General features: G+C 40.0%; 2 protein-coding genes across 2 annotated transcripts; both read left to right on the top strand.

Annotated features, from left to right (window-relative positions):
* Positions 1-6,925: 6,925 nt before the first annotated feature.
* On the top strand, positions 6,926-13,824 carry MS4A3 (membrane spanning 4-domains A3). Its single transcript, XM_062197395.1, has 6 exons — positions 6,926-7,078; positions 8,842-8,979; positions 9,374-9,430; positions 11,079-11,237; positions 13,140-13,241; positions 13,747-13,824. The coding sequence occupies exons 1-6, from the start codon at positions 6,926-6,928 to the stop codon at positions 13,822-13,824; spliced, it is 687 nt and encodes a 228-aa protein (XP_062053379.1).
* Positions 13,825-21,141: 7,317 nt separating this feature from the next.
* MS4A2 (membrane spanning 4-domains A2) lies at positions 21,142-27,388 on the top strand. The gene is made up of 7 exons (XM_062197859.1): positions 21,142-21,203; positions 22,114-22,237; positions 23,043-23,177; positions 24,939-24,995; positions 25,528-25,683; positions 26,019-26,117; positions 27,290-27,388. Exons 1-7 carry the CDS (start codon positions 21,142-21,144, stop codon positions 27,386-27,388), a joined length of 732 nt encoding a protein of 243 aa, XP_062053843.1.
* Positions 27,389-27,806: the final 418 nt, after the last annotated feature.

The following is a 27,806-nucleotide window of genomic DNA, read 5'->3' as shown; positions in this document are numbered from 1 at the left end:
AAGAAATAGAAGAGGCCTCTCATTTTTAAAATTTATTTTGAACTCATGTGATGATCTTAGTTACTAAGACATTGTATGCATTCTATTTTTTTATTTAATAAATACAAATTTACAAAGTACAGCTTTTGAATTGTTGCGGCTTTTTCCGCCATAACCTGCAACCATCCCATCTCCCACTCCCTCTCCCATCTCATTCTTCACCAAGATTCATATATGCATTCTATCATTTAAACTTTCTACTGTTTTCTAAGGCAGGTACTATGCTCTTACATTTACAGCTGAGAGAACTAAAGCTTTGAGTTTGTGGTTTATCTCTTCTGCAGTTCTAAATTTATGACAACAGGTGGAAAGGGTCTACTTTTGTTCCCTTTACTTCCCCGTGTTCTGTTTGTTCTTCCCTTAAGGCACTGCTTGCCATTTTTCTTCAGTATTGCATTGACAATGGCTCTGGCTAAAATGAGATGAGAGTGTCACTCCTTCATCATCATCCTTTCAGCTGTTTCCCCTTGACTTCTGTTACCGGTCCCCTCCCTTTGCTCACAACTAGACCCTCCATAGCTTCTGTGCCACACTCAGGGGCCAGGCCTGCTGTAGAGGTCTATACATTCTGTCCTCCTGGCTGCCGGACCCCTATTCATTGTACCTCTGCAACCTCTCCTGCCCCAGCTGTCCTGCCATCAGGGGACTTGGAACCTTTTTCTCTTTCCTGTGTGAGTCCCCACTTACGCTCTGGTTTCCAGGACTGGGCTCTTGCAGTGAGCGTTCTTTTCTCTCCCATGGATCTGGGATTGATCCAGGCTTTCCTCTCAGGCGCTGTCTTATGACCCCGGCAAAGATGATGCTTTGAATCTTCATGTACTACCTACTTCCTTACTCTGTTATTTGGCTCTGATCTTTTCATCATCTATTTCAGGGCACTTATTTATTATGGAGGATTATGTATAATTTGTCATCTAGATGAAAACAGAGGGGGGTTATTCAGCATAAAAGTTATGACTGGTTTTCCCACACATAGAACCAATGTGTGGATTTGGTATACAGGTTTGTTGATGTGATGGTCTGGATATGTCCTCCCAAACTCATGTTGAGATTTAATACCACTGTGACAATACAAACAGGTTGGACCTTTAAAAGATAGCTTATGAGGCCTCTGCCCTTGGTAATGGCTTAATATCATTAGTGAGAAGTGTGTTAATTATTATGAGAGAGAGTTCCTGATAAAAGAATAAAGTTTTACTCTCATTCTCTCCCCATCTTTCTTTCTTTCTTCCTTCCTTTCTTTCTCTTTCTTTCTCTTTCTTTCTTTCTTTCTTTCTTTCTTTCTTTCTTTCTTTCTTTCTTTCTTTCTTTCTTTTTCTTTCTTCCTTCCTTTCTCTCTCTCTCTCTCTCTCTCTCTCTCTTTCTCTTTCTTTCTTTCTTTTTTTGACAGGCAGAGTGGATAGTGAGAGAGAGACAGAGAGAAAGGTATTTCTTTTTGCCGTTGGTTCACCCTCCAATGGCCGCCGTGGCCGGTGCATCACGCTGATCTGAAGCCAGGAGCCAGGTGCTTCTCCTGGTCTCTCATGCGGGTGCAGGGCCCAAGGACCTGGGCCATCCTCCACTGCCTTCCCGGGCCGCAGCAGAGAGCTGGCCTTCCCTCCCCATCTTTCTAATGATTAATTGCCCTTCTACCATCTTCTAATGTGGCATGAAGGCATTTGTCAGATGTCTTGGACTTCCCAACCTCTAGAACCATGAGCCAAATAAACTTCTGTTTATAAATTACCTACTTACTGGTTGGTATTCCATTGTAGCAGTAGAAAATGGACTAAGGCAGCCAGTTAAATGTTGGGAAATATGATTAACTTTTGTTTTTTAAAAAATTATTTTATTTGAAAGAGTTACAGAAAAGGAGAGGCAAAGAGAGAGGTCTTCCATCAGCTGGTTCACTCTGCAAATGGCCACAATGGTCAGGGCTACAACAGGCCAAAGCCAGGAGCCAGGAGCTTCATCTAGGCCTCCTATGCCAGTGCAGGGGACCAAGCACTTGGGCTATCCTATGCTGTTTTCCCTGGCGTATTAACAGGAGGCTGGATTGGAAGTGGAGCAGCCAAGACTTAAACCAGCACCCGTATGGGATGCTAGTGCTGCAGGTGGCAGCTTTACCCACCATGCCACAGCACCAGCCTTCTGGTAAACTTTTCTATGCCATATCAATTTCCTGAAATTGAGTGTTAGTAATAGTAGCTAGGACTTGGGTCAATGTGAGAATGGAATGAGTTAATACATGTATGATATTTAGAATAGTGACTTGCACATGATCTTTTAATGCATTTAAACCACAATTAGTGTTGTGTCTATGACAAGTAGTTAATTTTTCTCAGCCTATGAAAATTGAATATTATCATGCGTTTAAGATACAAAGGCACATTATATAAAATAACCTCCATCCTCTGTCTTCCAGATGCTAGTCCTACTGCCTGATCTCTTTTCTTACTCTATGAACAACTGTTTTACTTTCGTTCCACAATGGTTTACCTTCATTCCTTACCAATGATCTACCCACATTTATTGCTTTTATTTCTTGCTCCAACAATGTGTTAAGCAACATTTCAAGGCCGGAAGGCAGTTACTCCTGGTGCCAGTTACCTAATCATCACTAAGGCTTGGAGAAACAGGACTGATCAGAGAAACCCCAAATACAGATATGACTGGCACAGTCTTCAGCAAAACATTTTCACCAGCTCCACCAAAGTGTTGCATAAGGCAAAGAGACGTTAAACTGGAGGAAAGAGAGCCTTCCATGTTCTGGGAAAGACACAGTTATCATCATTGCACATATCATGTTTGGTGACAAGATGAACCTGGGAGAAAAGAGGTCTGTCAGAGCCTGACGTCTCCAAGGTAAACCTTATTGCTTCCCTCTCCATAGAAACCCTCAGCTTTTTTTTTTGTTAAAGGTGCCTCCCAGTGGTCCTCCGGGGTTGTCTGCAAGATTTTCTGTTTGGTTGACATTGTAGAGATTTGGAATATTTTTCATGAGGATGGCTTCTCCTTAGAATGTGATAGGTACTCTGACACCATAAGAAAAGATGCTAGACTTAATAATACAGTGATTTCTTTTGGAAGATGCCAGTATGGAACCACACACACACACACACACACACACTTTAGACCTTAGATGTGTTAAGTACCAGTGGATGCACTTGAGTTTGCCTGCAGCTCTGATAATGAGGGTGGTTTGGACATTCCTGAGATTTGGAGTTCGGTGAATGAATTTTAGTGTAATGCTAAGTAGAGCCAGAGAACTATAGTCTGACACCTAGCTCCTCAAATTGCTGGCTATGTGGTTTGTTTTTTTTTTTTTTTTTTTTTTGACAGGCAGAGTGGACAGAGAGAGAGACAGAGAGAAAGGTCTTCTTTTACTGTTGGTTCACCCTCCAATGGCCGCTGTGGCTGGCGCACTGCGCTGATCCGAAGCCAGGAGCCAGGTGCTTCTCCTGGTCTCCCATGCGGGTGCAGGGCCCAAGCACTTAGGCCATCCTCCACTGCCCTCTCTGGCCACAGCAGAGAGCTGGCCTGGAAGAGGGGCAACCGGGACAGAATCCGGCGCCCCGACCGGGACTAGAACCTGGTGTGCTGGCACCGCAGGCGGAGGATTAGCCTAGTGAGCTGCGGCACCGGCTGGCTATGTGGTCTTAAGCAAGTTAATTAACTTTCTGTTCCTCAGCTGTCTCACCTGTAAAATTGAAAGATCCTAAGAGCAATGCCCACTCATATGGATAGTGTGAGTACCAAATTGATGAACATGACTAAAGCAGTTAGAGCAGCTCCTGCCACACCCCAAAAACTGGATAGGTGAAATTAACTAGGTAGGTCCTTAGGAAATCTACATTTCTTGATTCTTTTTAAAAGCCAAATTGACCAAAATTTGTAAAACGTAGCTTGTTTTACCTGGAGCCTGAAAATCCTCCCTAATTGTTTTTTTAAAGTCAATTTGTATAATGTGGTTAGAATAGATTTCTTCCCTCCATAATGGCTCTGGAGTTTCATGATAAGAGAGGCTCTTGTGCTTGTAGATATATTTTCCATTATGATCCATGGGCTACATGGGGCTGGGCTCAGGGTATGTTTGTTTATTAAATGTGGCTTAGCTGAGTGCCCACTGTACTACAGATACTGTTCTAGACATGGGAGTTAACTGGGTAAGAAGACAATGAGAGACAAGGATTGAGGCAATCGGAGCTCAGACTGATGAAGCGGTGTGAGGAAGGAAGCTGGGGACATTCTGAGAATAGCTGAAACAGGTGCACCATCCAGTCTTTGTCAGGACTAAAACAGGTGTCCTGTAAGTATGGTGTGGGGCTGACACAGCCTGGTGGAAGAGCAGAAATCTTCTAGGTGCAACTTTGGGTGTGGGAGGCTGTTCCAGGAGAGGGCAATGGTGCTGAGGGGGATTGGAAACATTTGAGGGCAGTTGTAGAGACTGACAGAACCGGAGCAAGGCTGGACTGAGTTTTGAGATGGGAAAGAGTTAGGAATGAAGCCAGAGAGCTGGGTAAGTAACCATCTGATCACAAAGGAGAGTATTCCCCACCTTACTTAATCTTAGCTTATTAGATATTCCATCTAAAATATGTGTCCCAATCACAAAATAGTTTAAATAAGGTTATTCTATCTTGAATTTTTCTTACACTAATTTTACATAATTTATAAATGTTAATTAAAATAGATTGGTTGTAAACTTTATTGATTTTTCTTCACGTTTGATTTCTGTGCATGACCTTGAACAGGAAAGGTAAGAGTTTCTTGTCACCATACCTTTATTAACATTTAAATAGATAATGTTCCTTAATGCTAGCTGAAAATCAATATTGGTGAGACAATTTTATGAAGTTTATAATGATCATGTAATTGGTTTGCGCAGGAAAATTTTAGGAATTTTTATAGCAATTCCTAGTGTGACAAAATTAGAATGTGTTCTGGCCCTCAGAACACTAATTTTAAGATTTTTTAAAATTTATTTGACAGATAGAGCTAGACAGTGAGAGAGAGAGAGAGAGAGAGAGAGAGAGAGGCCTTCCTTCCGTTGGTTCATCCCCCAAATGGCTGCCATGACCGGCGCTGCGCTGATCCGAAGCCAGGAGCCAGGTGCTTCTTCCTGGTCTTCTGTGTGGGTGCAGGGGCCTAAGCACCTGGGCCGTCCTCCACTGCCCTCCTGGGCCACAGCAGAGAGCTGGACTGGAAGAGGGGCAACCGGGACTAGAACCTGGAGCCCATATGGGATGCCGGTGCCGCAGGTAGAGGATTAACTAAATGAGCCATGGCACCGGCCCCCAGAACACTAATTTTAAAATTAGTGTCTTAGTGATTTGTTACCACACTTGCATAAGTGTAATACGTACTCCTTACAATGGAGAATTAGAAAGGCACACATCATGAAGGGGTGTGGCATGTTTATTTTGACAAAAATATATTAGAAAATGAACCTATAATTTCTAACAAAATATTAAATAAGATGTTATTCTAAACTCAGTCAATAGTTTTGACAGAATTCAGCAGCGCTTGGTGGATTGATAATTCCATCTCTTCCACCTCATCAGTTAGAAAAGCACATAAGCCGGCGCCGCGGCTCACTAGGCTAATCCTCCGCCTTGCGGCGCCGGCACACCGGGTTCTAGTCCCGGTCAGGGCACTGATCCTGTCCCGGTTGCCCCTCTTCCAGGCCAGCTCTCTGCTGTGGCCAGGGAGTGCAGTGGAGGATGGCCCAAGTGCTTGGGCCCTGCACCCGCATGGGAGACCAGGAGAAGCACCTGGCTCCTGCCATCGGATCAGCGCAGTGCACCGGCCGCAGCGCGCCTACCGCGGCGGCCATTGGAGGGTGAACCAACGGCAAATGGAAGACCTTTCTCTCTGTCTCTCTCTCACTGTCCACTCTGCCTGTCAAAAAAAAAAAAAAAGAAAAGCACATAAGAGTTTTGCAATTGCTTTGCCTCGGAGGACTATGCATGCATGAGGAAGTTGTATTGCTCAACATTCAGAAGTATAAGCATCCTTGTATACTCGTGTGATGTAACATTTTTAACTGTAAAGACTGAGGTGTTGGTTAGCTGAACCCTAGATCATACAACTAGTAAGTGGCCAAATCTGGATTTGCATCTGGTTCCACCATGGTCCTTACACTGCTTCTGTTGTGCTTTATTACTACTAAGAAAGATATCATTTATGTAGTGCCGCATGCAATGTATTCACTTTGAAAGTGTTGAACCTTCCCCCTCCATGGCACTCTGTTTGGGGTCTCTGATTCTAACAAACCTTGCTTTAAAAATAAAGTGTTGGGCCTTTAGGTAGAATGTCTTTAGTAGAATCTGAAATCACTTATCATCTGTACAATTTTGGATGTTTTTAAATCTCTATATGCCTTGATTATTCTTATCAGTAAAATGAAAATAATAATGTTAAGACATAGATTTGTTGGAAAGGTTAAATATATTATTAGTACATTCATAGCAATAAGACAGTGTCTGGAACATAACCATCAACATTAAATAACATTAAATAAATGATAATTATTGTCATTAGATGTTGTCTAGAGCCATCCTCTCACACAAGTGACTACTGCTCAGAGCTTTGTATTTGATGATTGGGTTGAGGAGAGGCATGGGCCTGCTAGTCCACACAGGAATGAGAAAAGAATTATTCTTTACACACGTGAAGTATCCAGGCCGATTACAATCATTCGTTGGTATCTACTGCTTTAAGACAATTGGAAGTGAACATTATACAAATTATTCTTCCGACCGCATGCCCCATCCATGAAGAATCTTTTTTGTTGAACAGACAGAATTGAACATTTCTCTTAAACTAAAAAAAATGATTGCTATTGGTAAAAGGTAAAGCACAAGCTTTTGGGTTTCTTTGCCATGACAGCCATCAAAATCATCAAATGGCTTCCCAAGAAGTTGATAAAGCAGTGCCGGAGACAGCCTCAGCAGCTGGTATCCCAGGCAGCCCAGAACCAGAGGGAGTGAGTACTTCTTCATACCAGTCCATGGAAGAGTCAAACACTTATCAGAAGGGAGAACTACAAGCCCTCGGGGTGAGTTGGCCCTGTTCAAAATATTGGTTTACAAGGGAAGAAATTAAATATCACATGGAAAATGTTATTGTTGCCCATAGGAATAAATTCTAAGTTATTCTTCATTGACTCAATGAAGAACTGAAGAAAAGACGGAGATGTACTAGAGCCCCTACAAATGGAAATGCTGCGGCATTCTCTCCTGGCAGAAAGCATCATACCAAATCTCGGAAAATGGATTCCTAGGCCCTTTGATCTCTTATGATGCCCAATCAGGAGGTTGAATTTTAGGAAGCTCATATTCTATATCTTCAGTTAGAAAAATGGGTTTATGACATATTCACGAAGGAAATGGACTGAGGGGTATATGGGAACTCTTTGTATCACTACTTCTTAGTTTTTATTTTGTAAATTTAAAACTATTCTGAAATAACATGTTTTAAAAAATTTGGATGAAAAGGCTGAGTAGAATACTGCCGGCCATTCATCTGCTTTCAATCTGTTGTGAGTCCAAAGCATACTGGGAAGATGTTTGGACTCGAGCTCTCTGATCAGCCATATTGTTAGTCTTTTTTTTTTTTTTTTTTTTTTTTACGTTTTAAGCTTTCATTTAGTGAGAAAGATGCATAAGGGAGTGAGAGTTTTATATAGGAGAGAGAAGTGAATGGGGGCTCGTACCGAGCACCAGAAACCAGCCACGTGGATGAGCATCTAGGCCAGGAAGCCTAGAGCACATGGCCCAAAGGCCATGCGCCCTGGAGGCGTGGGGCTACAGCAAGCCCCCTTCCTAACAAGAGGCCAGGGAAAAAGAGCCGGCCAGGCCATGCTGTGGCCGGGCTTTTAACCCACTCCAAAGGGGAGTGGTTAATTAACCTGATTGGCTGGTGGGCACCCAGGTGTGGTCAGGTAGGGGGATGAGGCCACACAGGGACGTGGCAAAGGCATCAGGTAGGGGCATGAAGTCACACAGGGGCGTGGTGAAGGCGTGGTCTTCCAGTTCACAAATCTGATCAATTTTAACCTGTATGCCTGCCTACTTCATTCCCTCCTCAGAGACTCCAGACCTTAATCTTAAGGGGATGTTGATGGGCGTCGGGTCACCATCTTCTGTAGCTACTTCCTGCTGATTAGGGGTGCAGACCCTGCCTGTTCTTGGTCTGGAAGCCTCTCCCTATCTCATCTAATGAGTTCACGTCAAGAGCTGGATCTCTTTCAGTCACTGCCATCCTCTGTGTCTCCTGCATGGTCTTCATTATTCTTAGAAGCTGCTGGGTTCTGCTGGGTTATTTTAGATCCACTGTTACTCTGGAGTGACCATGGGAGTCCAAAGCATGGCACACATATTGCTAGTCTTTTGACACTGTAAGAAGATGAGTTTGTGGGAATAAGTAGAAACTGAAGAGAAAGAGAAAAGAAAGAAGAGAAAGTGAAGAAAAAGGGCTGCCCCTGGAACTGATGGGGCTACTATAGTAAGCAACATTTCAGTATAAGTCCTTCTATTTAGGCTTGACATTTTATTTTTATTTTAAAAATATTTTAAATTTATTTTTAAGCTTTAAAGTTTAATAATTTTTAACATTTTGCCACATATACTCCCTATGCATGCACTTTATGCTACACACACACACACACACGTAGTACTTTTCATTGAAAACAGGGATATTAATATCACAAAGTGAGGGCTTCCTAACAATGATCGTAGTGCAGGGGAAAGAAGGGTGTATTTTCTGTTATAATTCAGTGAAGCAACATTTATAACTATATACCAATTTTTCTCCTTGCAGGCCATCCAGATCCTGAATGGAGCAATGATTCTGGCTCTGGGTGTTTTTCTGGCCTCCTTACAACACCTGTCCCATGGGTTCAGGCACTTCTTTTTCTTTACCTTCTACACAGGCTATCCGATATGGGGCGCTGTATTTGTGAGTATTTGTATTTCCCACATATGGATACCTTCTACGACATCACTGTTACAAATGTTTATGAGAGTGTGGTTGGAAATTATTTGAAGGTTGCATGCTGTGGCTTTGATTTGCAATTCTTGATACAAATAATTTTTTAAAAAGCCCCAATCTTTCTGATTCAAAGAAGGCACATTTCCTGAGTTCAAATTAAGTCCCAAACATCAACTTAATATCTATATATTAGATTTATAGATACTAAAAAATATTGAATGGGAAGTGAGTATTGGAGAATTGCCATGTGGTTTGCCTGGCTTGGGAGATAAGAAACATGTCTGTTAATCAAAGGAGGGTCAAGAAAAAAAAATGGTAGCTACTCATTCCTTTATCTACTTTACTTCCTATTTTCAAACAGTTTATTAGTTCAGGATCCTTGTCTGTTGCAGCTGGGAGGAAACCCACAAGAATGCTGGTAAGTGGCAGTTCTTCCTCTTTTTCTAGGACCATAGTATGAACAGAAAAAAATGATCCTTTAACAGGGGGAGAATAGGGGTTGGTGAATCCAGCTGAGGCACTGTGTTTTATGTAATTCACAAGGAAATTAAAGCATTCAGATGGAAGGTCACCAGATGGTGAATATCCTACCTGGGATGGTTGCTCTGAATGTGTGATGAGTGTTAGAAAACAGTATCTTAATTTTTATGTGCTGTCAAGTTTTGTCAATTCTAATTATTTTGATCCACTGGTTCCATAACTGAATATGAAAAACTCTATTCCTTTAGTTGTTTATCAAAGAACAGCCACTTCTCTTCTGTGTATGCAGTCAATGCACATATAGCCATTTATCCTCACTTTCCTGTTCAATTCATTCACTTTCCCTCCTTCTTAGAAGCTATTTTACCATCCTATTCTTATCTCAATGCTAATCCTTTTTTTTTTTTTTTTGTTCTTACTCTCTGTTGATGACCTTATTTCCTAGTCTGAGAAAAGTAAAGCTGTTGGAAGAGAATTTTCATATCCCCTTTATACTACATACCCAGTGGGCCAGTCTATACCAATGTATTTTTCACTCTAGCCTCTTACCATGGGTGATCTAATCCCCCTCCTTTAATTTTGGATTCCATTCTTTTTACTCACTCACAAATGCATAAGCATTCAATTTCTGTTCTTAACTTAAAAAGAGAAAATTCATCTTGACATATTTTCCCTTGCTATTACAGGCACTTTTTTTTTTTCACTGTAGATAAGCTCCTTTAAAGAAGTTATTCATGCTATGCCTCCAATTCTTGTCTATTGAGTTTCAATTAAATCCATTTTTGTTAGACTTTATTTTCTTCCCTACCATGCCCTGGAACTACTCGCTTTCTTTAAGATTTAATTATTTATTTGAAAGGTAGAGATACAGAGGGAAATGGGGAAGGGGGGGGAGAGAGAGGGAGAGGTGGAAGGAAGGAGGGAGAGAGAAAGAGAGATCTTCCACTGACTGATTCACTCCCCAAATGGCAGCAAATGCCAGGGCTGGGCCAGGCCAAATCCAGGAACCAGGGACACAGTGCAGGTCTCCCATGTGGATGAAGGAGACCCATCTACTTGAACCATTAATGCTGCCTCTCAGGACCTGCATCGTTAAGAAACTGGAATTGAGAGCAAATCTAGGACAGGAACCTAAGTACTCTCATAAGCTTCAAGGCTTTGAAGTGGGAGTTTCCTCATTAAAAGGACATTCCCCAGACACCCTCTTGGCTAACACTTTCAGCTCATTTTTGTCCCTTTCCTAGTGTCATTCCTATTTGACATCAGACAGATTTACTCCTGTTTCTGGATTTTCAGATTCTCATTAGCCCATTCTGTTAGCCCATTTTTATCTCTTACTCCACTCTATAATATTAATTACTTTCAAAAACATTGTACAATTTACCTATTACTTTGGCTATTGTTTCCATTGTCTATTGCTATAATGGAAAGTCCATGGTGGGGAATTGCGTTTACAATGTTTGCCCTACATCTAGGATATTGCTCAGTGTGTAAACAATATCCAGTTAATATTTGAGTAAGAGAACTGTTGCTAGGGAAACAAAATATGTGCTATATACTAACTGAAAATTCTTATTTCCTTTTAGATGCAGAACAGTTTCGGGATGAACATTGCCAGTGCTATAATTGGACTAGTTGGAGTTGTTTTTCTTTCATTGAATTTAGCAATTAATAACAACTCACTCAAAAGTTGTCAGTCCTCACAGTCACTGGACTTATGCATTTACATGGGTTCTACATCGCATGTATGTTTCTTTAAAAAATAGATTATATGTAAAATACTTTAAACAATCCAAAACTCACACAAAATAGTACATAAGGTACATCCATGATATTTTAAATCTGTGTTCACTTATTTGAAAGGCAGAGTTACTGAGAGGGAGAGAGAAAGAGATCGTCCATCCACTGGTTTACTCCCCAAATGGCTGCAAAGGCCAGAGCTGGGCCAGGCCAAAGCCAGGAGTCAGGAGCTCCTTCCAGGTCTCCCATGTGAGTGCAGGGTCCCAAGTTCTTGGGCTGTCATTCTCAGCTGGATTGAAGTGGAACATCTGGGTCTTGAACTGGTGCCCATATAGGATGCCAGTGTTGAAAACAGTGGCTTAACCTGCTACCCACAACACTGGCCCCATCTATAATATCTTGATTTGAATCTTGGCTCTGCCACCTATTAACATTATAATGAAGGGCACAGTAGACAGTCTCATTATGTTTTTATTTTCTCACTTTTCAAATGAGGATAATATTCATTTTAAATGGTTGCTGTAAGAATTAAATAAGTTAATATTTTATAAGTAATTATAATCGCTCAGCACATTATATTATATTATTCTTAAAATTACTTCTTATACTTCCAGGGAGATTCAATTTAAAATTTTATTTTTATATGCTCTTACAGAATACAACAAATTTGAGAACTTTACAACTATCTCCATAGTCTGGAATGTTTAATGCAGTTTTGAGTGACTTCACTTTTGAATTTACTGCAGTATGGTATTTCAAAAGGGAAGCTCTTTAATAAACTTCCAATGTTATGTTTTGTTCATGTGTACATATTCTACCTCTTAGGCCATATTAGAAATTAATATTTTTCTTCAAATTTTCTCATTTTGACTCTGATTTTCTATAATCCATAAGCATACTGAATTTTCCCCAATTCTCCCGTGTTCTGACTCTGCTCATGGAAATATGGATAGTTTCACAGTATTATATTTTTAATTATCTAAATTTATTTTTATCAGATTCTTATTTTTCAGAGCACTTGGTAGTATTATTCCACAGGAGAAATTTTCATGCTACTTTTCTTTCAGGTGCCCAAGTAATAATAGAAGAATCACTAGCCCAGCAGCAATTCATTTGGTGTTTATCTTAGCTTTGTGTTTTAGTTTCTAGGGATAATATAAATGCCCAAACCACTATGAGCTACCATCAGTGAAATGGTGTTAGAGTTATTTGTGTTCATTTTCCTAAACTGCCTGTTATCTCCCAGTTTAATGCTATTTCAATTGGGAGGGTTAGTGATAGTGTCAGAATTTTGGCTTTACAATTTCTTCCCCCTGTTGACCATCTTGTATGAATTGATATAGAAATACATCACACCTCTTTCTTCTTTTTAAAAATTATATTTTATTTATTTGAAGGGCAGAGCTAGAGAGAGAGAGAGAGAGAGAGAGAGAGAGAGAGAAAGATCTTCCCATCTACTGGTTAACTCCCCAAATGGCCACAACAGTCAGGACTGGGCCAGGCTGATGCCAGGAGTAGGGGATTGAGGTCTCCCATGTGGGTACAGGGGCCCAAGCAGTTGGGCCATTTTCTGATGCTTTCCCAGGTGCATTAGCCAGACTGGAATCAAAAGAGCTGGGAGTTGAACCAGTAATGCTAAGGAATGCTAGCATTGCAGGCAGTGGCTTAACCAACTGCACCACAACACTGGCTCACAAACACATCTCTCTCTCAAGGGAAAATGTCTCTATGCTTTTAGATTGAAATTGTATCCCTTCTACAGTGTTTGTGTGTATCTAGCTTCAGTCTAATTTATGGTTCTCTTTTTCCATGATGGGGGAGGAAAATATTATGGTCTGGCTTCTTGCTGATCTTTTCTCCCTCTGGATGTTTCCACTTGGTTTGACATGAGGCATTGTATCCCCTAGGGCCTGGTATCTCTAATGCTCATCCTCACCTTGCTGGAACTGTGTGTAAGCACCTCTATCTCAATCATGTGGTCCAAAGCAAAGTGCTGTGCTTCAAGACCAGTAAGTTTGTTGAAATGACTAATCCTGTAGGATTTGAAGTTGTTTTTGGCTCTTGGAACTAGAAACAAACTTATATATAAAAATGGGTTTTGGGGGCTCGTGGAATTAGAGATTTTATAATGTTCAAGACAGAATGAAGCCTGGGAAAACATTCAACTGTGAGAAAGCAAGTGGAAACCTTGTATTTAATATTTAAGAAGCCTTTTTCTTTGGTACCTGGAATTAAATTTATCTTCTTGTAACTTTTAGCTTTCCAGCTTTTTGACCCAGGATAAATTGCAAATTCTTCTTAGATATACAGTATCTTACCTGTAAAACTGAAACAATATTTCTATTCTCTTCTGACATTTGTTGTGATGATTGTGTATGCAATCATAACACCATGTTTATTTTAGTATAGTAACAACATGTAAATAAGTATTATTGATGATCGTGATGGTAGGAAGAAGTGGTAGAAGAGGGAGATGCTGACACTATTCTTGGAGACTGGTGTTTTCTTTTCCAGCAGATTTCTTCACCACCAGATTCTGTGGAATCAGGAATACCTCCTGATGAAAGTCATCCTGATGAATACTCAAGCTAAAGTCGCTGAAGTCTCCAATGAGTAGGAGCTTCATCCAAGAACTCAGGAGAACAAGAACCTGTAAAACTCAATCCTCCTATGATAGCACCGATCATGAGAAACTTGGACCTCTAACTCAATCTTCCTTGTCTTAATTGTAAATTCTATTTTCATGCTCTGAGTACGGGAGGACAAATATAATCCTTTAGGCGTTCTTGGATTTCAGATCATTATTCTGAAGTTATTTCTAGAAACTGGTTTTCCTTTCCCACATAAGTCATTACTTCATAAGGCTTAAGGAAGGAAGGTAATATAATACCCCTATATCATGTATTCTTACTAAAATTCAACTTTCAACCATCCAGTGGGGAGGACAATAAATCAGACTTTCTTGACTTTAGCTGACATCAGCATTTAAAAAAACATGCCAAATTAATAAAAAATCACCAAGATAAATTTTTACTATGTTTAAGGTGGTTTGAATAAGCCTCAGAGATTCTATTTCAGTCAACTACTGGGATGTACTTATGCCTAAATGGTGGTTTAAGTTGGGGACTTTGAAAGCAATGCCAACATCTGTTCTTCAAAGGACCATGAGAAACTGCAAAGCAGACAAGAGAAAAACAAGAGCTTTAGAACGTAATATCTGAATTCATATTCTGACCCTTATTATCTATCTGAACTTGGGCAGTTACTTAATCTCTGTGGTACATTTTCCTCATATGTAAAAAGACATTATAATGTCAACTACCTTATCAGTTATTATGAGGTTTAAGTGAAAACAAAACCATTGTGAAACAGCACCACTTCTTGATGATGATGTTGCTGTTGGTGATCTTCCTGCTCCAGTTAAACCTGAGGTGCAACTGTGGTCAGATGTGCTGTAGGGAAGACAGAAACCCTCTCTCTTCTGTTGTGGCTTCTGTACCTCCAACAACAATGGCCATCTTTTCAAGGTAGCAATTTTTTCCTGAAACTCCTTCCATCTCAGTGCCTGATTTATGAATCAGCTGATATTTTATATTTCTGATTTAGAAATTAATTTTCCCTCTTGATGTTGAATTGGAACATCTATAATGTTCAAACATTCATATTCATAAGTTGCTTTTTATTCCTCATTTATCATATGAACAAAGGTTGTTCCATGCTTGTTTCTACTACTTCATTGCCATCTAGTTATATAATATACATTCTTCTATATTTTAATCCATTCAATAATCAATTAAAGAGGGTCTACTAAGTATCATGTTCTGTGCTTAGAGTTTGACATACAATAGAGAATGAAGCAGTTTCTACTATCAAATTGCTCATAGTGGAAGGTATAGACTCAGAAATAAGAGCTATGATAGGAAGAATATTAGGGATCTTGGGAAACACATAGGAAGTGTTTCTAACCTGGATAATAGGGAATGTCAATGATGATTTTTCAGAATTTTCTTCTCAACTGATATGATGGGGCATTAGCATCATGAAGGGGGAAGGAACATAAGGGAATATGTGCTAATCTAGGAAGGATCTTTATATTCAAGGAACAAACAAAAGTTTACTGTGTGAGGAGTAGGCAGAAAAGACAAATTTGGAGAAGGAAGAATATGCATCACAGGTCTTAAGACAGGGTAACTCTAAGTCGTAAGAAGTGATTGAAAATGTATGCAAAGAGGCCGGTGCCATGGCTCACTAGGCTAATCCTCTGCCTGCGGCGCCGGCACCCCAGGTTCTAGTGCCGGTTGGGGCGCTGGTTCTGTCCCGATTGCTCCTCTTCCAGGCCAGTTCTCTGCTGTGGCCCGAGAAGGCAGTGGAGGATGGCAAAAGTGCTTGGGCCCTGCACCCACATGGGAGATCAGGAGAGGCACCTGGCTCCTGGCTTGGGATCGGCACTGTACATCGGCCGTAGTGGCCATTTTGGGGGTGAACCAATGGAAGGAAGACCTTTCTCTCTGTCTCTCTCTAACTCTGCCTACCCAAAAGAAAAATGTATGCAACTGTCGGAGGCCACCCGACAAACCACATGGAGACACGCAGCACTCAGTCAATTCATCACCACGTTTATTGCCTCATCGCGTTCCAAGCCAAAGTAGGGGGCCCGGCGATGAGGGACTGGAGGCAGTCTCCCTAAGGAAACCCTTCAGTCTCCAGCCCAGAGCACACAGAAAGATAAGGATATATACCCCAGACCCCATACAGATAACATTCATTGTGTGCAATCATGCATAGCACAGGAATAGAGCAAGTTTACAAAGTAGCAATGATCAGGGTACAAGCTCTGCAGATAGAGCAAAGAACATCATAAACCTTCATCAGAAGTCACATCCTGCCTGCAGGAATATGGGACGAAAAGTCTTGGAAACAGGATTAGATAAGGGACAGCCTCAGCCTGCTGCATCTCATGTCGGGCCAGGGCCACTGGCCCCGACATCTCCCCCTTCTTGTTTGTACAAGAATGGCCTGGTGTTTATGGTAACCGGTGTCTACGCTGTCCAGAGGGCCGCAGGGGAGGATCCATCCCCCACAAGTCCCTCGCATTAAACGCTGAACGGCGTGGACTCGTGCCTGTCTTAGGTGCCCCGCAGCGCTTACTCTGCTTACCCGTCATCAAGGATACAGGAGGCATGTCCTGTCCTCTGTCTTAGGTTGCTAGAGAAGCCTGCGAGTGCTTACCCGTCGTTGACTACCGGTCCACCCTAAGAACAGTGTAGGAGCAAGCGGTCAATGAGACAGTTAGGAAGAGAGAGACCGAGGCTTCCACGGCATATCACATACTATAGCCCCCTGTTTTAAAGTGTCCTAGAGGGTATGTACTGTCCTTTTGATAGCCTCTCTGTTTGCGCACATTGGAACGGTGGGAACGTTTGGTTGTATTACTTCACATCAGTCTACAGGCAGGCAGAAGACAGAGGTTGTGGGGGCCGGCTCCCCACATGCAATGATGTGCAGCAGTGTTGGCTTGTGAGAGCCAATTTTACATTTTATGGGAGCACAAGTCAACATAATTTGGGTAGCTTGAAACTGGTTATGAGAGGAACATTTATACAGCAGAGATTGGTAGAAGCCACAAATCACACTCCCACCTCCCACTGTCTTCTCCCTAGAAAGCTAGTTGTTAACCATTTGCATACCACCAGATATGTATGAATAATCCATATACTTATTTTAGAATTTAGAAATGTCATTGTGGTTGCAATGTAGAATGTATTGGAAGGAGTACATGGAAAGAAGATGGTGGTTAGAGTAAACAAATCAGGGGCTGGTGCTGTGGCGTAGCAGGTAAAGCTGCCGCCTGCAGTGCTGGCATGCCATATGGCCGCCGGGTCTTGAACCGGCAGCTCCACTTCCAATCCATCTCCCTGCTCTGGCCTGAGAAAGCAGTAGAAGATGGCCCAAGTCCTTAGGCCTCTGTACCCTTGTGGGAGACACGGAAGAAGCTCCTGGCTTTGGATCAGCGCAGCTCCGGACGTTGCGGCCAATTGGGGAGTGAACCAATGGGTGGAAGATCTCTCTCTCTCTCTCTCTGCCTCTCCTCTCTGTGTAACTCAAGTAAAATCTTTAAAAAACAAATCAAACAATGGAGAGATACAGATTTCAGAAGGAAATGTTTCTATTAACATTTGTAGTACCATTTTCATTAGTATTTTTCTCTATTGTGTTATTTAATACATTAATCATTGCTTTGTATTTTGAGAAAGATGGCAGACAGATAAAAATATATTAACTACCTGTACTGGACACTGAATGCCTCAACAGCATTCATCCGCCATGTCTCTTCCCCCCATCCCCTACTGATGCAACCGTGAGAGTTTGGTGCAGTTAACCTCACCTTGAGCTTCAGGAATACACCCTGAAAAATCTAATTCCATCAGGACATTTCCATTCATGATTGCATTATAACATTGTGTGATAACATTCACTTGGGTGAATGACCCTACAGATTGCAAAGCGCTTCTCCTTTTTCTTTATTGAGTCTTGGGAGGGTCCTTCAGTTAATCCCAGGCATTATTTTAGGTAGGCAGAGTGGTTGGTAGAATAGGTAGAATCATGAGATAAATATTTTGACCAGTTCTGAAGAGGGGGTATTTTAGAAATATCTCAGTAAAACAGGGAAAGAATGCATTACTCATGATCTGTGACAAAAGCGTGAGACCTAAAGAACAACGGAAGAGCAAAATGAGAGAATGCTAAAGGAGAAACTAGGATACTGCTGGACCAGTGAGAAACAGAATGATGACTTGCTATTTAAAAAATAGAATATTTCTGTTGCCTTCAATGGTTCCTGATGAGACTTTCTCCAAAAAGAATACTATGGAAAATTCCCACGAAGACTTTTGCCTCCAATTGATTCTTAGATGAATTAAAAATTTGAGAATAATTCAATTTACAGTTTGTATGATACTGATATTTATGCACTGTCTAGTCACCTTTTTTCAGTTTCCTACTGGGTTGAGGACATTGGTCAATTGGTTTATTCATCCAATAAATACTGAATTCCTAGCAGGTGCTTGAGATTGTGTTAAAAATTCAGATAGGGTCTGGTGTTGTAGCAGAGCAGATTAAGCCACTGTTTTCTATACTGGCATTCTCTATCAGAGTGCCAGTTGGAATTCTAGCTGCTTTGCTTCCAATCCAGCTCACTGCTAATGCTCCTGGGAAAGTAGCAGAAGGCCTAAATGCTGGGTCCCTATAACCCACAGAGGAGACCAGGATAGAGTTCCTGGCTTGGCCTGAACAAGCCCTCGCCATTTGAAGAGTGAACAAGCAGATGGAAAATTCTATCTCACCCTCTCTCCACCCTCTGCCTTTCAAACAGTAAGTCTTTCAAAAAATTCGGATATATTGGGAGGGTGCACTGTGGCACATTTCTGAAGTCATAAATAAAGAGGTTTTCTCTTTATAATCAGCACTGGGTTTTTTAGAACCATCCATCTTATTTTGTGTAAATTTTCTCACTTTCTTCATTTTGGTAATCAAATATTCCGTGGAACTTTGGAGCTTGATGTTAGTGTTGGGCTTTCTCAGCTCCTGACCCATTTTTATTGAACCCATACTTGGCTCTGGAATGCAGATATGAGGGAGAGAGGCAAAATCCCAAAGAGAGGCTGTGATTACTATAGAAGTTTCATAAAATACCCCCTAAGTGATGATATGGCTTTCAATTTGTAACATGCACATTCATGCATTTTTAAAACTAAATTGAGCATTCAACTTGAGAAAGTTGTTAGTGTGGGATCTGAAAGCAAATTTCACGTTTGAGGAAATGAATCTAGTATGCAACTGAGAGAAGACATTTGGAAAGGCTGTGCAGAAGACAGATATATGGTAGGGGAAGAATGTTAGCTCTATTATCTCTTCCGTTCAGGCTGAGCTTTGGTTAAAATGCTTAACTTGATAATTTTGCCCCCCCACTGAAAATCATCTTGTTGTATATTTCAGTGTTCACTGTTGTGAAAGATGAAAAGGCACAGCTGTGGGAAGCCACAGCATGGAAACACATGATGGTAAGCACCTCAGAAAGGAGTAAGAAGGTGCTGGTGAGAATGCGGGTGGGAAACAATTGGGAGGGCATAAAGTATGTCTCAGTTTCTGATTTGTACTTTGCAGGATCCTGTTGGAAATTCTCTCAAAATGGCAGCATTGTGTCCACACACCAAAGACCATCCTCAATTTATTTCCTGTATAAATTTCAAGTCCATTTTTTTTGCACATAAAATGATCTGTTATATATTATTAGGAAATATCCCAAGTAACAATTTCTTCAGGATTTTCGCCAGGAGGTGTGGTGGGCTTCATTTCACTGAGGAAGAAGTAAGTAAATGAACATTCCCGAGTCTATCATTTTAAGTCTGGGCTCAAATGCCACCTCTGGGAGTTCATTCCATGAACTCTACATATCCCTTATCAGGTGGAATTGTTATACACTCCTATGTGTTCCAACAGCCACTAGCCTCTGACATACTAGGTATAACTATACAACTTATTCTTGTTTTACTCTGCTAAGCTGTGGGCCAGGCATTGATGGGATGTGACATGTATCCATGCCTGCACAGTGGTACACACAGTGCCTAGCTTGGGGCACTAAGCCTCTTTTGGATGAATGCATAAATGAATAAGTTTTATGTATTAATTCCTATAGTTAATTGGTTAGTTTCACTAATTACTGAAGACAAGGTGGGAAGGTAGCACCCGGGTTAATACATTTTTGTTATGAAACAGATGCCAATATATCTTTTAGTATCCTCTGTTCATGCAAATATTTTATTTTCTCAGGAGAGGAAATTTTATTATATCCCAGAAAACCAACACAGGTGATTGGAGGTATAATTTATAGCACATTTATTGGCATTTTATTGATCAGTCATTTAAGATTATTCCTATAATTAAACTGAAATATAAATAATCCAAACCTTCTATGAACCCCTCCCTATACCCCTTGATTATTTTGTTTTATGCCCTAAAAAGATTGAGCACATTGTATAGACTCTAATCCTAATATAGACATTCTTCTCAGTTCAACACTGTTTAGATTTCCTTGTGGGATTTGCTATCAATTTCATGTGCCTCAGTGTTTTGATGTCCCATTCTGTCATGACAAAGATCCAAGCAGCAGACAGCCAGTTTAATGTTTTATCAGACATTGAAGCCTTTTTAGTGTGAAAACTTCTTAGTTTTCATACTCTATCATATATGGATCACAGCCTGTCCTGTTTCCAAGATCATCTGCTGGGGAAAGTTATACAAACTGGATCCAAACTACAGGAAGAGAAAGATGTATCGATAGATATTGAAGTCAAAGATAGAAAATGAATCCAGAGGTTCAGAGACCAAGGCATACTGATACAAATACTACTTCAGCCTTGGGTCTATCTGTGCCTTAAACAGGGACGACAGACTTTTTAAAGGTGCAGTTGGGGAACTTCTGTCATAGAAATGGCTGAACTAGGACACAAGTAGGGAAAGCTCTGGAACAGAGGTACATTTCTTTCTGAAGAATTTTCTCTCACCGTCTTAAATTTTCATTAAAATGTCTCATTTTTAGTTTCTGTAAATCCTACTTGTCTCAGCAGAATTATGCTCCAAGTATCTCACATTTCTTCATTTCATGCTAGTCTCTATTCAGCAAATTTCTCAGTTTTGCTATTCATTACAATAATAAAAAAAAAACCCGATGATCTTAATCAACTGGTAAACTTATCTTTCAATGGCTTATGTCTGAAGATTATCATCAATGTCATAACTCAACCCATTGTAACTGCTTATTCAGACCACATTGTGAGAGGAAGTACCTCAGGTCTCAACAGAACAACATCTTTCACTATGATAGTTTTGTTCCTGGGGAGTTAACGAAAAATGGAGACAGAACTTAGGAGCAGAGCAGAACTTGCTCTACCGAGCCCAGAAGGGCCCTCCAGGTAGGTACAGTCTTTATTATTTTTTTCCAGTCATTTCGCTGAGAAGATGCTAATTCATGGATTTTGCCATGGATCTATCTAGTTTAATATATTGGCTACACAGGTGCTCTCAGCTCTATTTGCCCAGTGGTTCTCATTGATTGGGGAGGAGAGTTTTGCTCAGCTCATGAGTGGAATCAACAGGATCTCTAACATCAGTGAGTGATACCTGGCATGGAACAGGAGAATTCTTACTTCCCATACAGATCTCTCTGTGTCTGATATACAAGCATATTTCAAAAAGTTTGAGGAAAATTGAATTAAAAATTATGTTTTTCTTGATGAAAAAATTTTGAAATTTGTGTATAGTTTTTCATAACACGCATTTTCCATGAGCATTTTGAAGATCACTGGCATGCTGTACAGAAGCTTTATAAAAAAGTCTTCTTCCTAGTTGACATTTATGAACGTTAGGCTGAGGGATCATGATCTGAAAATGAAGATAGGAATAGAGATCCAACTATCCTTTCAATCCATTCCTTTTCTGTTCTCTGTGCACTTGAACTTGAGTGTGCTATTGACAATATTTATTCAGAAGCATTTGTTTGTTAAAAGAACAGTCAAATGCATAGGTAAACATGCTTACTTGTTAATGCTTACAGAGATGAATGTGAAAGGGCTTGGTAGTAATAGTGGATTAATCTTTGGCATGGGTTTGGTCCTATTTTTTTCTGTCTAATCACTTGGATATGTTCAAGTCTTTGTCAGTTACTTGGGTCATCTGAACCTTATTTTCTTAGTCACTGCAATGAAAATTTGAATTGCAGGGTTGTTTTAAAAAATATGCAAATAAAACTCCTCTGTCAGTCAAGAAACTCACACATGGACTTAGGGAATTTCCTCACAATCAAATTTCTGTTAAATTTCACAGTGTGTCTGAAGTTGAACTCTCAGAAGTCTCCCTTCGTGGTAAAACTCCACTGCAGAAGTCTACTTCCCGCCCACCACGACAGACATGGTTAACATTTTTGAAGAAAGAGCTGGAATTCCTGGGGGTGAGTGAGCCCCCTCCAACCTTGACTAGAGTAAAAGTTGGCCATTGGAAAGAATCTTTGGTTGCACAATTGTTTCCCCACTTGAGTTCACCAAGAGTGAAAGGTCTCCTAAAACATGTGGTAAATGAAAAGTTGATCTGTCTTTAATGTGCTGTACACTCTTATTTAATGCTATAACTAGTACTCCAACAGTATTTTTTTTTTCACTTTGTGTTGCTATATGGCGGCAAACTGTTGAAATCGTTACTTAATATGTACTAAACTGATCTTTTGTATATAAAGAGAATTGAAAATGAATCATGATGTGATTGGAAGGGGAGAGGGAGCGGGAAAGGGGAGGGTTGCGGGTGGGAGGGAAGTTTGGGGAGGGGGAAGCCATTGTAACCCATAAGCTGTACTTTGGAAATTTGTATTCATTAAATAAAAGTTTAATATAAAAAAAAAGTTGATAGCAGCTGGGCTCTTTAGAGAAGACAGAAGTTCTTCAGGAAGACTTTAAATTCCTGAGAATGGCAACTAGGAGTGAAAGATCAGTAATTTCTACTTTTATTTTGGTGGAAAACTTGCTGATGTCATGATGGTAAAGAAATAAAAACACATGAGAAATGCATTAGCTATCTATGCATTAGGTAATGCTTGTACACATTCTTACTGTGGCTGAGGGATACTGGAAAATCTCAGATGACTTCTTGAGACAGTGTAAGACATCAGAGCAATTTCTCGTATTTGGCCTCAGTTAAGAGGAAATGGATATAATCTTCAGAAAAGATATTCCAATTTCACAAATCTATGTGTTTTTTTATAGGTAATGCAAATTCTGATTGGTTTCATATGCCTTTATTTTGGAACAGCGATCTACTTTGCCTTTGACATTTCAGAATTTGAAGGAGATGTGTTTTCATCATTTAAAACAGGCTACCCATTTTGGGGAGCATTGTTTGTGAGTATATATCCACTAAAGCTGCTGAAATAACACTGAACAGAGATTTTCTTTTACTCACACTAATCAATTTTTATCTGAAGTATCAAGGTAATATTTATAATTCTTTATTAATATGCATATGGTATATGTGCATGCATATATATAAACTGCATATGTATGTATATATGCATATTTGTGCAGTTTATTAAGTACTTTTTCATAAATATGCTTAAGAAAAACAATAAATGATTCTCACAATTGTTCAATCTGAGTTGACCACTTAACATACTTTTCTCAAATGAGAAACATGAGAATAATAAAAGGTAATTGACACGACCAAGGAACGCTTAGCTAATAGATAGTGAACCTGAATTTCCAGAATGCTTTTATAGGAAAATACTCCCCAAACTATTCAACAATATTGTTACATACACATGCTATTCTGAACGAGGTTATATAACAGACCTATTACAAATAGCACATTTGTAAGGTGTGCAATTTGATTAATTTTTTTTTTTTTTTGACAGGCAGAGTGGACAGTGAGAGAGAGAGAGACAGAGAGAAAGGTCTTCCTTTTTGCCGTTGGTTCACCCTCCAATGGCCGCTGCGGCCGGCGCATCTTGCTGATCCGAAGCCAGGAGCCAGGTGCTTCTCCTGGTCTCCCATGCGGGTGCAGGGCCTAAGCACTTGGGCCATCCTCCGCTGCCTTCCCAGGCCATAGCAGAGAGCTGGCCTGGAAGAGGGGCAACCGGGATAGAATCCGGCACCCCAACCGGGACTAGAACCCGGTGTGCTGGCGCCGCAAGGCAGAGGATTAGCCTGTTAAGCCACGGCACCGGCCTTGATTAGTTTTGAAGCATAAACACACACAAAAAATATCTCACATATCCTTGTGCTTCCTTGTGTTTCCTTCAAATCCCTTTCTCACTCTGTTTTCTATTCTGCCATTCTTAAGCAATCACGGGTCTGCTTTTTGTAACTGTAAATGAATTCGTATTTTCACAGTATTATATAAATGAAAGTATACAGCATATGTTCTTTACCGTTTTATTTCACTCAGCATAATTATTTTGTGATTATTCAGGATGATTTTTGTATCAATACCTCATTTACAAGGATAGCCTAGTATTTTGACTCTAAAGAGTGATGATGCTGGCTGGGCACTCTGCTAAAAACTTAGTACTCAATCACTTGTTGAAAATTCTCCTTAAAACTCTAACACATTCTATTAGAAACCTCTCTGTCCTGTTTCTTCATTCCAGACAGTTGATTACATATCCCTCAACCTATCAGAGAGTCTGAGTTGTTAAGAGATTGGGATTTGTGCTATTGCTCTGTATTTTTACTAAACCTTTTGTCATGTACCTTTTCAGAACTAGTATATATCTATATTACATATGTCAGACAACAATAAAATGAGGGTGGTGTTACAGCAAGGTTGTGTGCTGAATGTAACTGGTCCTTGCTACTCCAAGAATGGTCCGCAGCTGGTCAGGATCAGCATCACCTGGGAGACCAATAGACATGAAGAACCTCAGGTGCCCTTCAGTACCTAATAAATAACAACCTGCATTTTAACAAGACGCACATGTCATACAAATACCCATTTAATCTTTAGAAATTAGAAAACAAGAATAAAAAAATACTGCATTCATGAGGTAATCTAATAGATAGCTTTACAAAGAACTCCAAATTCCATTTTATATTGGCAACATGGAGGTAAAATCAGTAACACTGAAGGGTAGAGACTCATTGTTTTCCCCCTTTCTTTTTGGACAGTTTGCTGTTTCTGGATTTTTGTCAATTCTATCTGAAGAGAAAAATAAAATATATCTGGTAAGTCACAATTCCATCTTTGTTCATCCTTGAGAAGGTAACAAAATAGAATTATCATAGTCCTGAGGGAGACATGTCCATATATTATAGTGAATGTGGCTGAGCTGTTTTTTTTTTTTCAGTGTATTTTGTGTTGGGGGGGCTTTGTAATTAAAATTGAAAATAATCATAAGAGGCATAAATTGTGTCACTTAACAGAGTGAAATTAAATTATGTTAGCACTTGTTTTGGAAAAAATCCATGTACAGGCATTTTCCTGGTAGATATGTGATCAAATGAATGATTAATTTCCAGCTAAGGATACTATACAAAGACATAACTTACATATTTGTGTGGTTCTTCTTAAATGTAGGCCCAGCAAGAAAGTAACAGACGCTTATTTAACTACCAGTAAATTTTCAAGATTGCACCTTTCAAACTAAATTTTGAGCTAATATAGATTTTGCAGGATTCCTGCAGTTCTGAAATGCAGATCAGTTCATTGACTGTGCTGGCAGGTGCAAACCCAAATCTGAGTGAGTTTTCTCATCAGGCAAGAGGAAGATTGGGAGCAAACGCTGTGAGCATTATCATTGCGGGGACAGGGATCATCATCCTCATCTTCAACCTAAAGAGGAGCTCAGCCTTCAGTGAATATTGTGAGAACGTTTACGAAGTTGAGAACTGCTTCGTGGCTTCTTTCTCCACAGTATGTATTTCTTCTAGAAAGGCTAAGATTCTGGCTCCCAATCTAAATAATAAGCCCTTCTTGTCTTTTCCTGTGACCGCCACCGTTTTCATCACAGAGTACTCTGTAGGGTCATGCAGCCCTGGGAGGTGCTGGTGCCCCTTTCCCCCTCTTGTGGCTAAATCCCTCACGGTTGGAATTATCCACCTTGAATAACCATTCTGGTTTCCCTCTGTATGTGTGTTACTTTCTAAGGGCTGGCATGTTGGGTGAGCAGGGGCTGCTTTAAGGGAAGGAGTTTTTGGAACACCTGCCACATGACTCGGTCTTTGTGGTTGTCGCTTGTTGTTCTACAGGAAATTGTGGCAATGATGCTGTTTCTCACCATTTTGGGGTTTTGCAGTGCTGTGGCACTCATAATGCATGGTGTTGGAGAAGAACTCAAGAGAAAAAAGGTAGGTAGGACCCTGGTACTAAATCATGAAATGACAGCCTAAAGAATTTGAGCTTTATCCCTTACAAATATGGCCTGGATTTTCTGGAACATTTATTTCAGAAAATTATTAATCCAAGTTTCATTATTTTGGTTTCAAAAATCTCATTTCCCCCATGTATTTTTCTTATTAAAATTAATTATTATTATTAATTGTACTTATCTATGGGATACAGCGTAGTAATTCAATGCATGTGCTCAATGTGTGATGATCAGCATTCTCATCTAAAATATTTAAAAATTTGATTAGCACTTCATCATTGTACATATTAGTGGGCTGCAGTGTGATATTTCTCTAAATGTATGTAATATATACAGATCAAATCAGGATAATTAATGTTTTCCTCCCCTTGACATTCATTTATGTTTGGAGATTTCCAGGTCCTCTGTTCTATTTGTCCATAGAACACTTTTAATCAACACTCATAGGTAGCACAAATCTCTTAGTATATCCCCCTGACTGAAGGTTAGCAACTAGAATCCATAATTTTAGAAAAAGGAGATGCCTTCAACTATCTTGAGAATCAGAAATGAATGTATAGGCAGTGTATGATGGAACCACTCAGGCATATGGTCTTGTTTTATGTCACTAGTTTCTTTATATTTATTTCTACTTTTTTTTTTTTTATTATTTTCTTTTCTTCCTACTTACTCTGAAGCCCCGGGTTTTTTTTTTTTTTACCTAATTCTTGATTACTAACCGTGCTTTCAATTGCTTCACCCATTCATTCCACCTATGATGAGAATCCCAAGGGTAATTTTGATGAGCTACACATGCACTTACTCAGATATGACAGCTGAAACACACTCTGTGTGTCCACTTTTCTGAAGCAGTCAAGTATGGCCTTCTTCTTTGACCTCATTCCTCCAAAGATAAGTAAGACAGCAGCAATGCTGAAGGTCACATGCCGAGTGTTCCCAACATCAACTTAACATCCACAGCCATGATTCCTTTTGGACCCACCTGGGTTGCTAGTCTGGTTTGATTTTATGGAGATGGGGAGAATTATTAGAAAATGATGGGAGAGAATGTGAGATCCAGAAAAACAAAAGGAGATAAGGCCATCCTTTTGGATGGGTCTCCTAGTGATGGGAAATTCTTGGTGATTGATCTAGAATGACTTCTTTCCTCAGGTTCCAGATGAACGTCTTTATGAAGAATTAAACATTTATTCACCGATTTACAGTGAGTTGGAAGTCAAAGAGGAAATATCTACTCCCACTGATTCATAAAAATCCAGGGTCAAGAACATTCTGGTTCAGAATAGAGATCCAGAGAGCTACTATTTAAGGGGCTGCTGGGAAAATTTCTGTTATTTCTGCACCTGCTAATTTTGCATTACATTTTTTCTCCAGATGGCAATGCTTTGTTTTTGTTGTCTCTGTTTACCTAAACATACTCTTTTCTCCATTTATAGATATGATAAACTCTGTTTTATTTTACAATTCCACACCCATCTCTTATGAGAAGTTGACATGTAATAAATAAACTTTCCCTGCGTGTCTGTAACTGTGCAAATAGAGCAACACTGGTTGAGAGTTGAGTTAAACTTTGACAGTATGATAATTGTTAGTTATTTTTGGATTTTGAAATAGCTACAGGTACACATAATATACATTCATTCATCCATACCTGCATGTCTACACCAAA

Source organism: Lepus europaeus, chromosome 7, assembly GCF_033115175.1.
Source record: "Lepus europaeus isolate LE1 chromosome 7, mLepTim1.pri, whole genome shotgun sequence".
Classification (NCBI taxonomy): domain Eukaryota; kingdom Metazoa; phylum Chordata; class Mammalia; order Lagomorpha; family Leporidae; genus Lepus; species Lepus europaeus.
Note: the sequence above shows the minus strand (reverse complement) of the source record. Positions and strands in the feature narration are given on the sequence as shown.

Coding starts and splice junctions, on each gene's coding strand:
- MS4A2 (XM_062197859.1), top strand. CDS start 21,142: ATGGAGACAGAACTTAGGAGCAGAGCAGAACTTGCTCTACCGAGCCCA. Junction 23,178..24,938: donor CATTTTGGGGAGCATTGTTT/GTGAGTATATAT, acceptor CTTTTTGGACAG/TTTGCTGTTTCTGGATTTTT. Junction 26,118..27,289: donor AAGAACTCAAGAGAAAAAAG/GTAGGTAGGACC, acceptor TTCTTTCCTCAG/GTTCCAGATGAACGTCTTTA.
- MS4A3 (XM_062197395.1), top strand. CDS start 6,926: ATGGCTTCCCAAGAAGTTGATAAAGCAGTGCCGGAGACAGCCTCAGCA. Junction 7,079..8,841: donor GAGAACTACAAGCCCTCGGG/GTGAGTTGGCCC, acceptor TTCTCCTTGCAG/GCCATCCAGATCCTGAATGG. Junction 8,980..9,373: donor CGATATGGGGCGCTGTATTT/GTGAGTATTTGT, acceptor ATTTTCAAACAG/TTTATTAGTTCAGGATCCTT.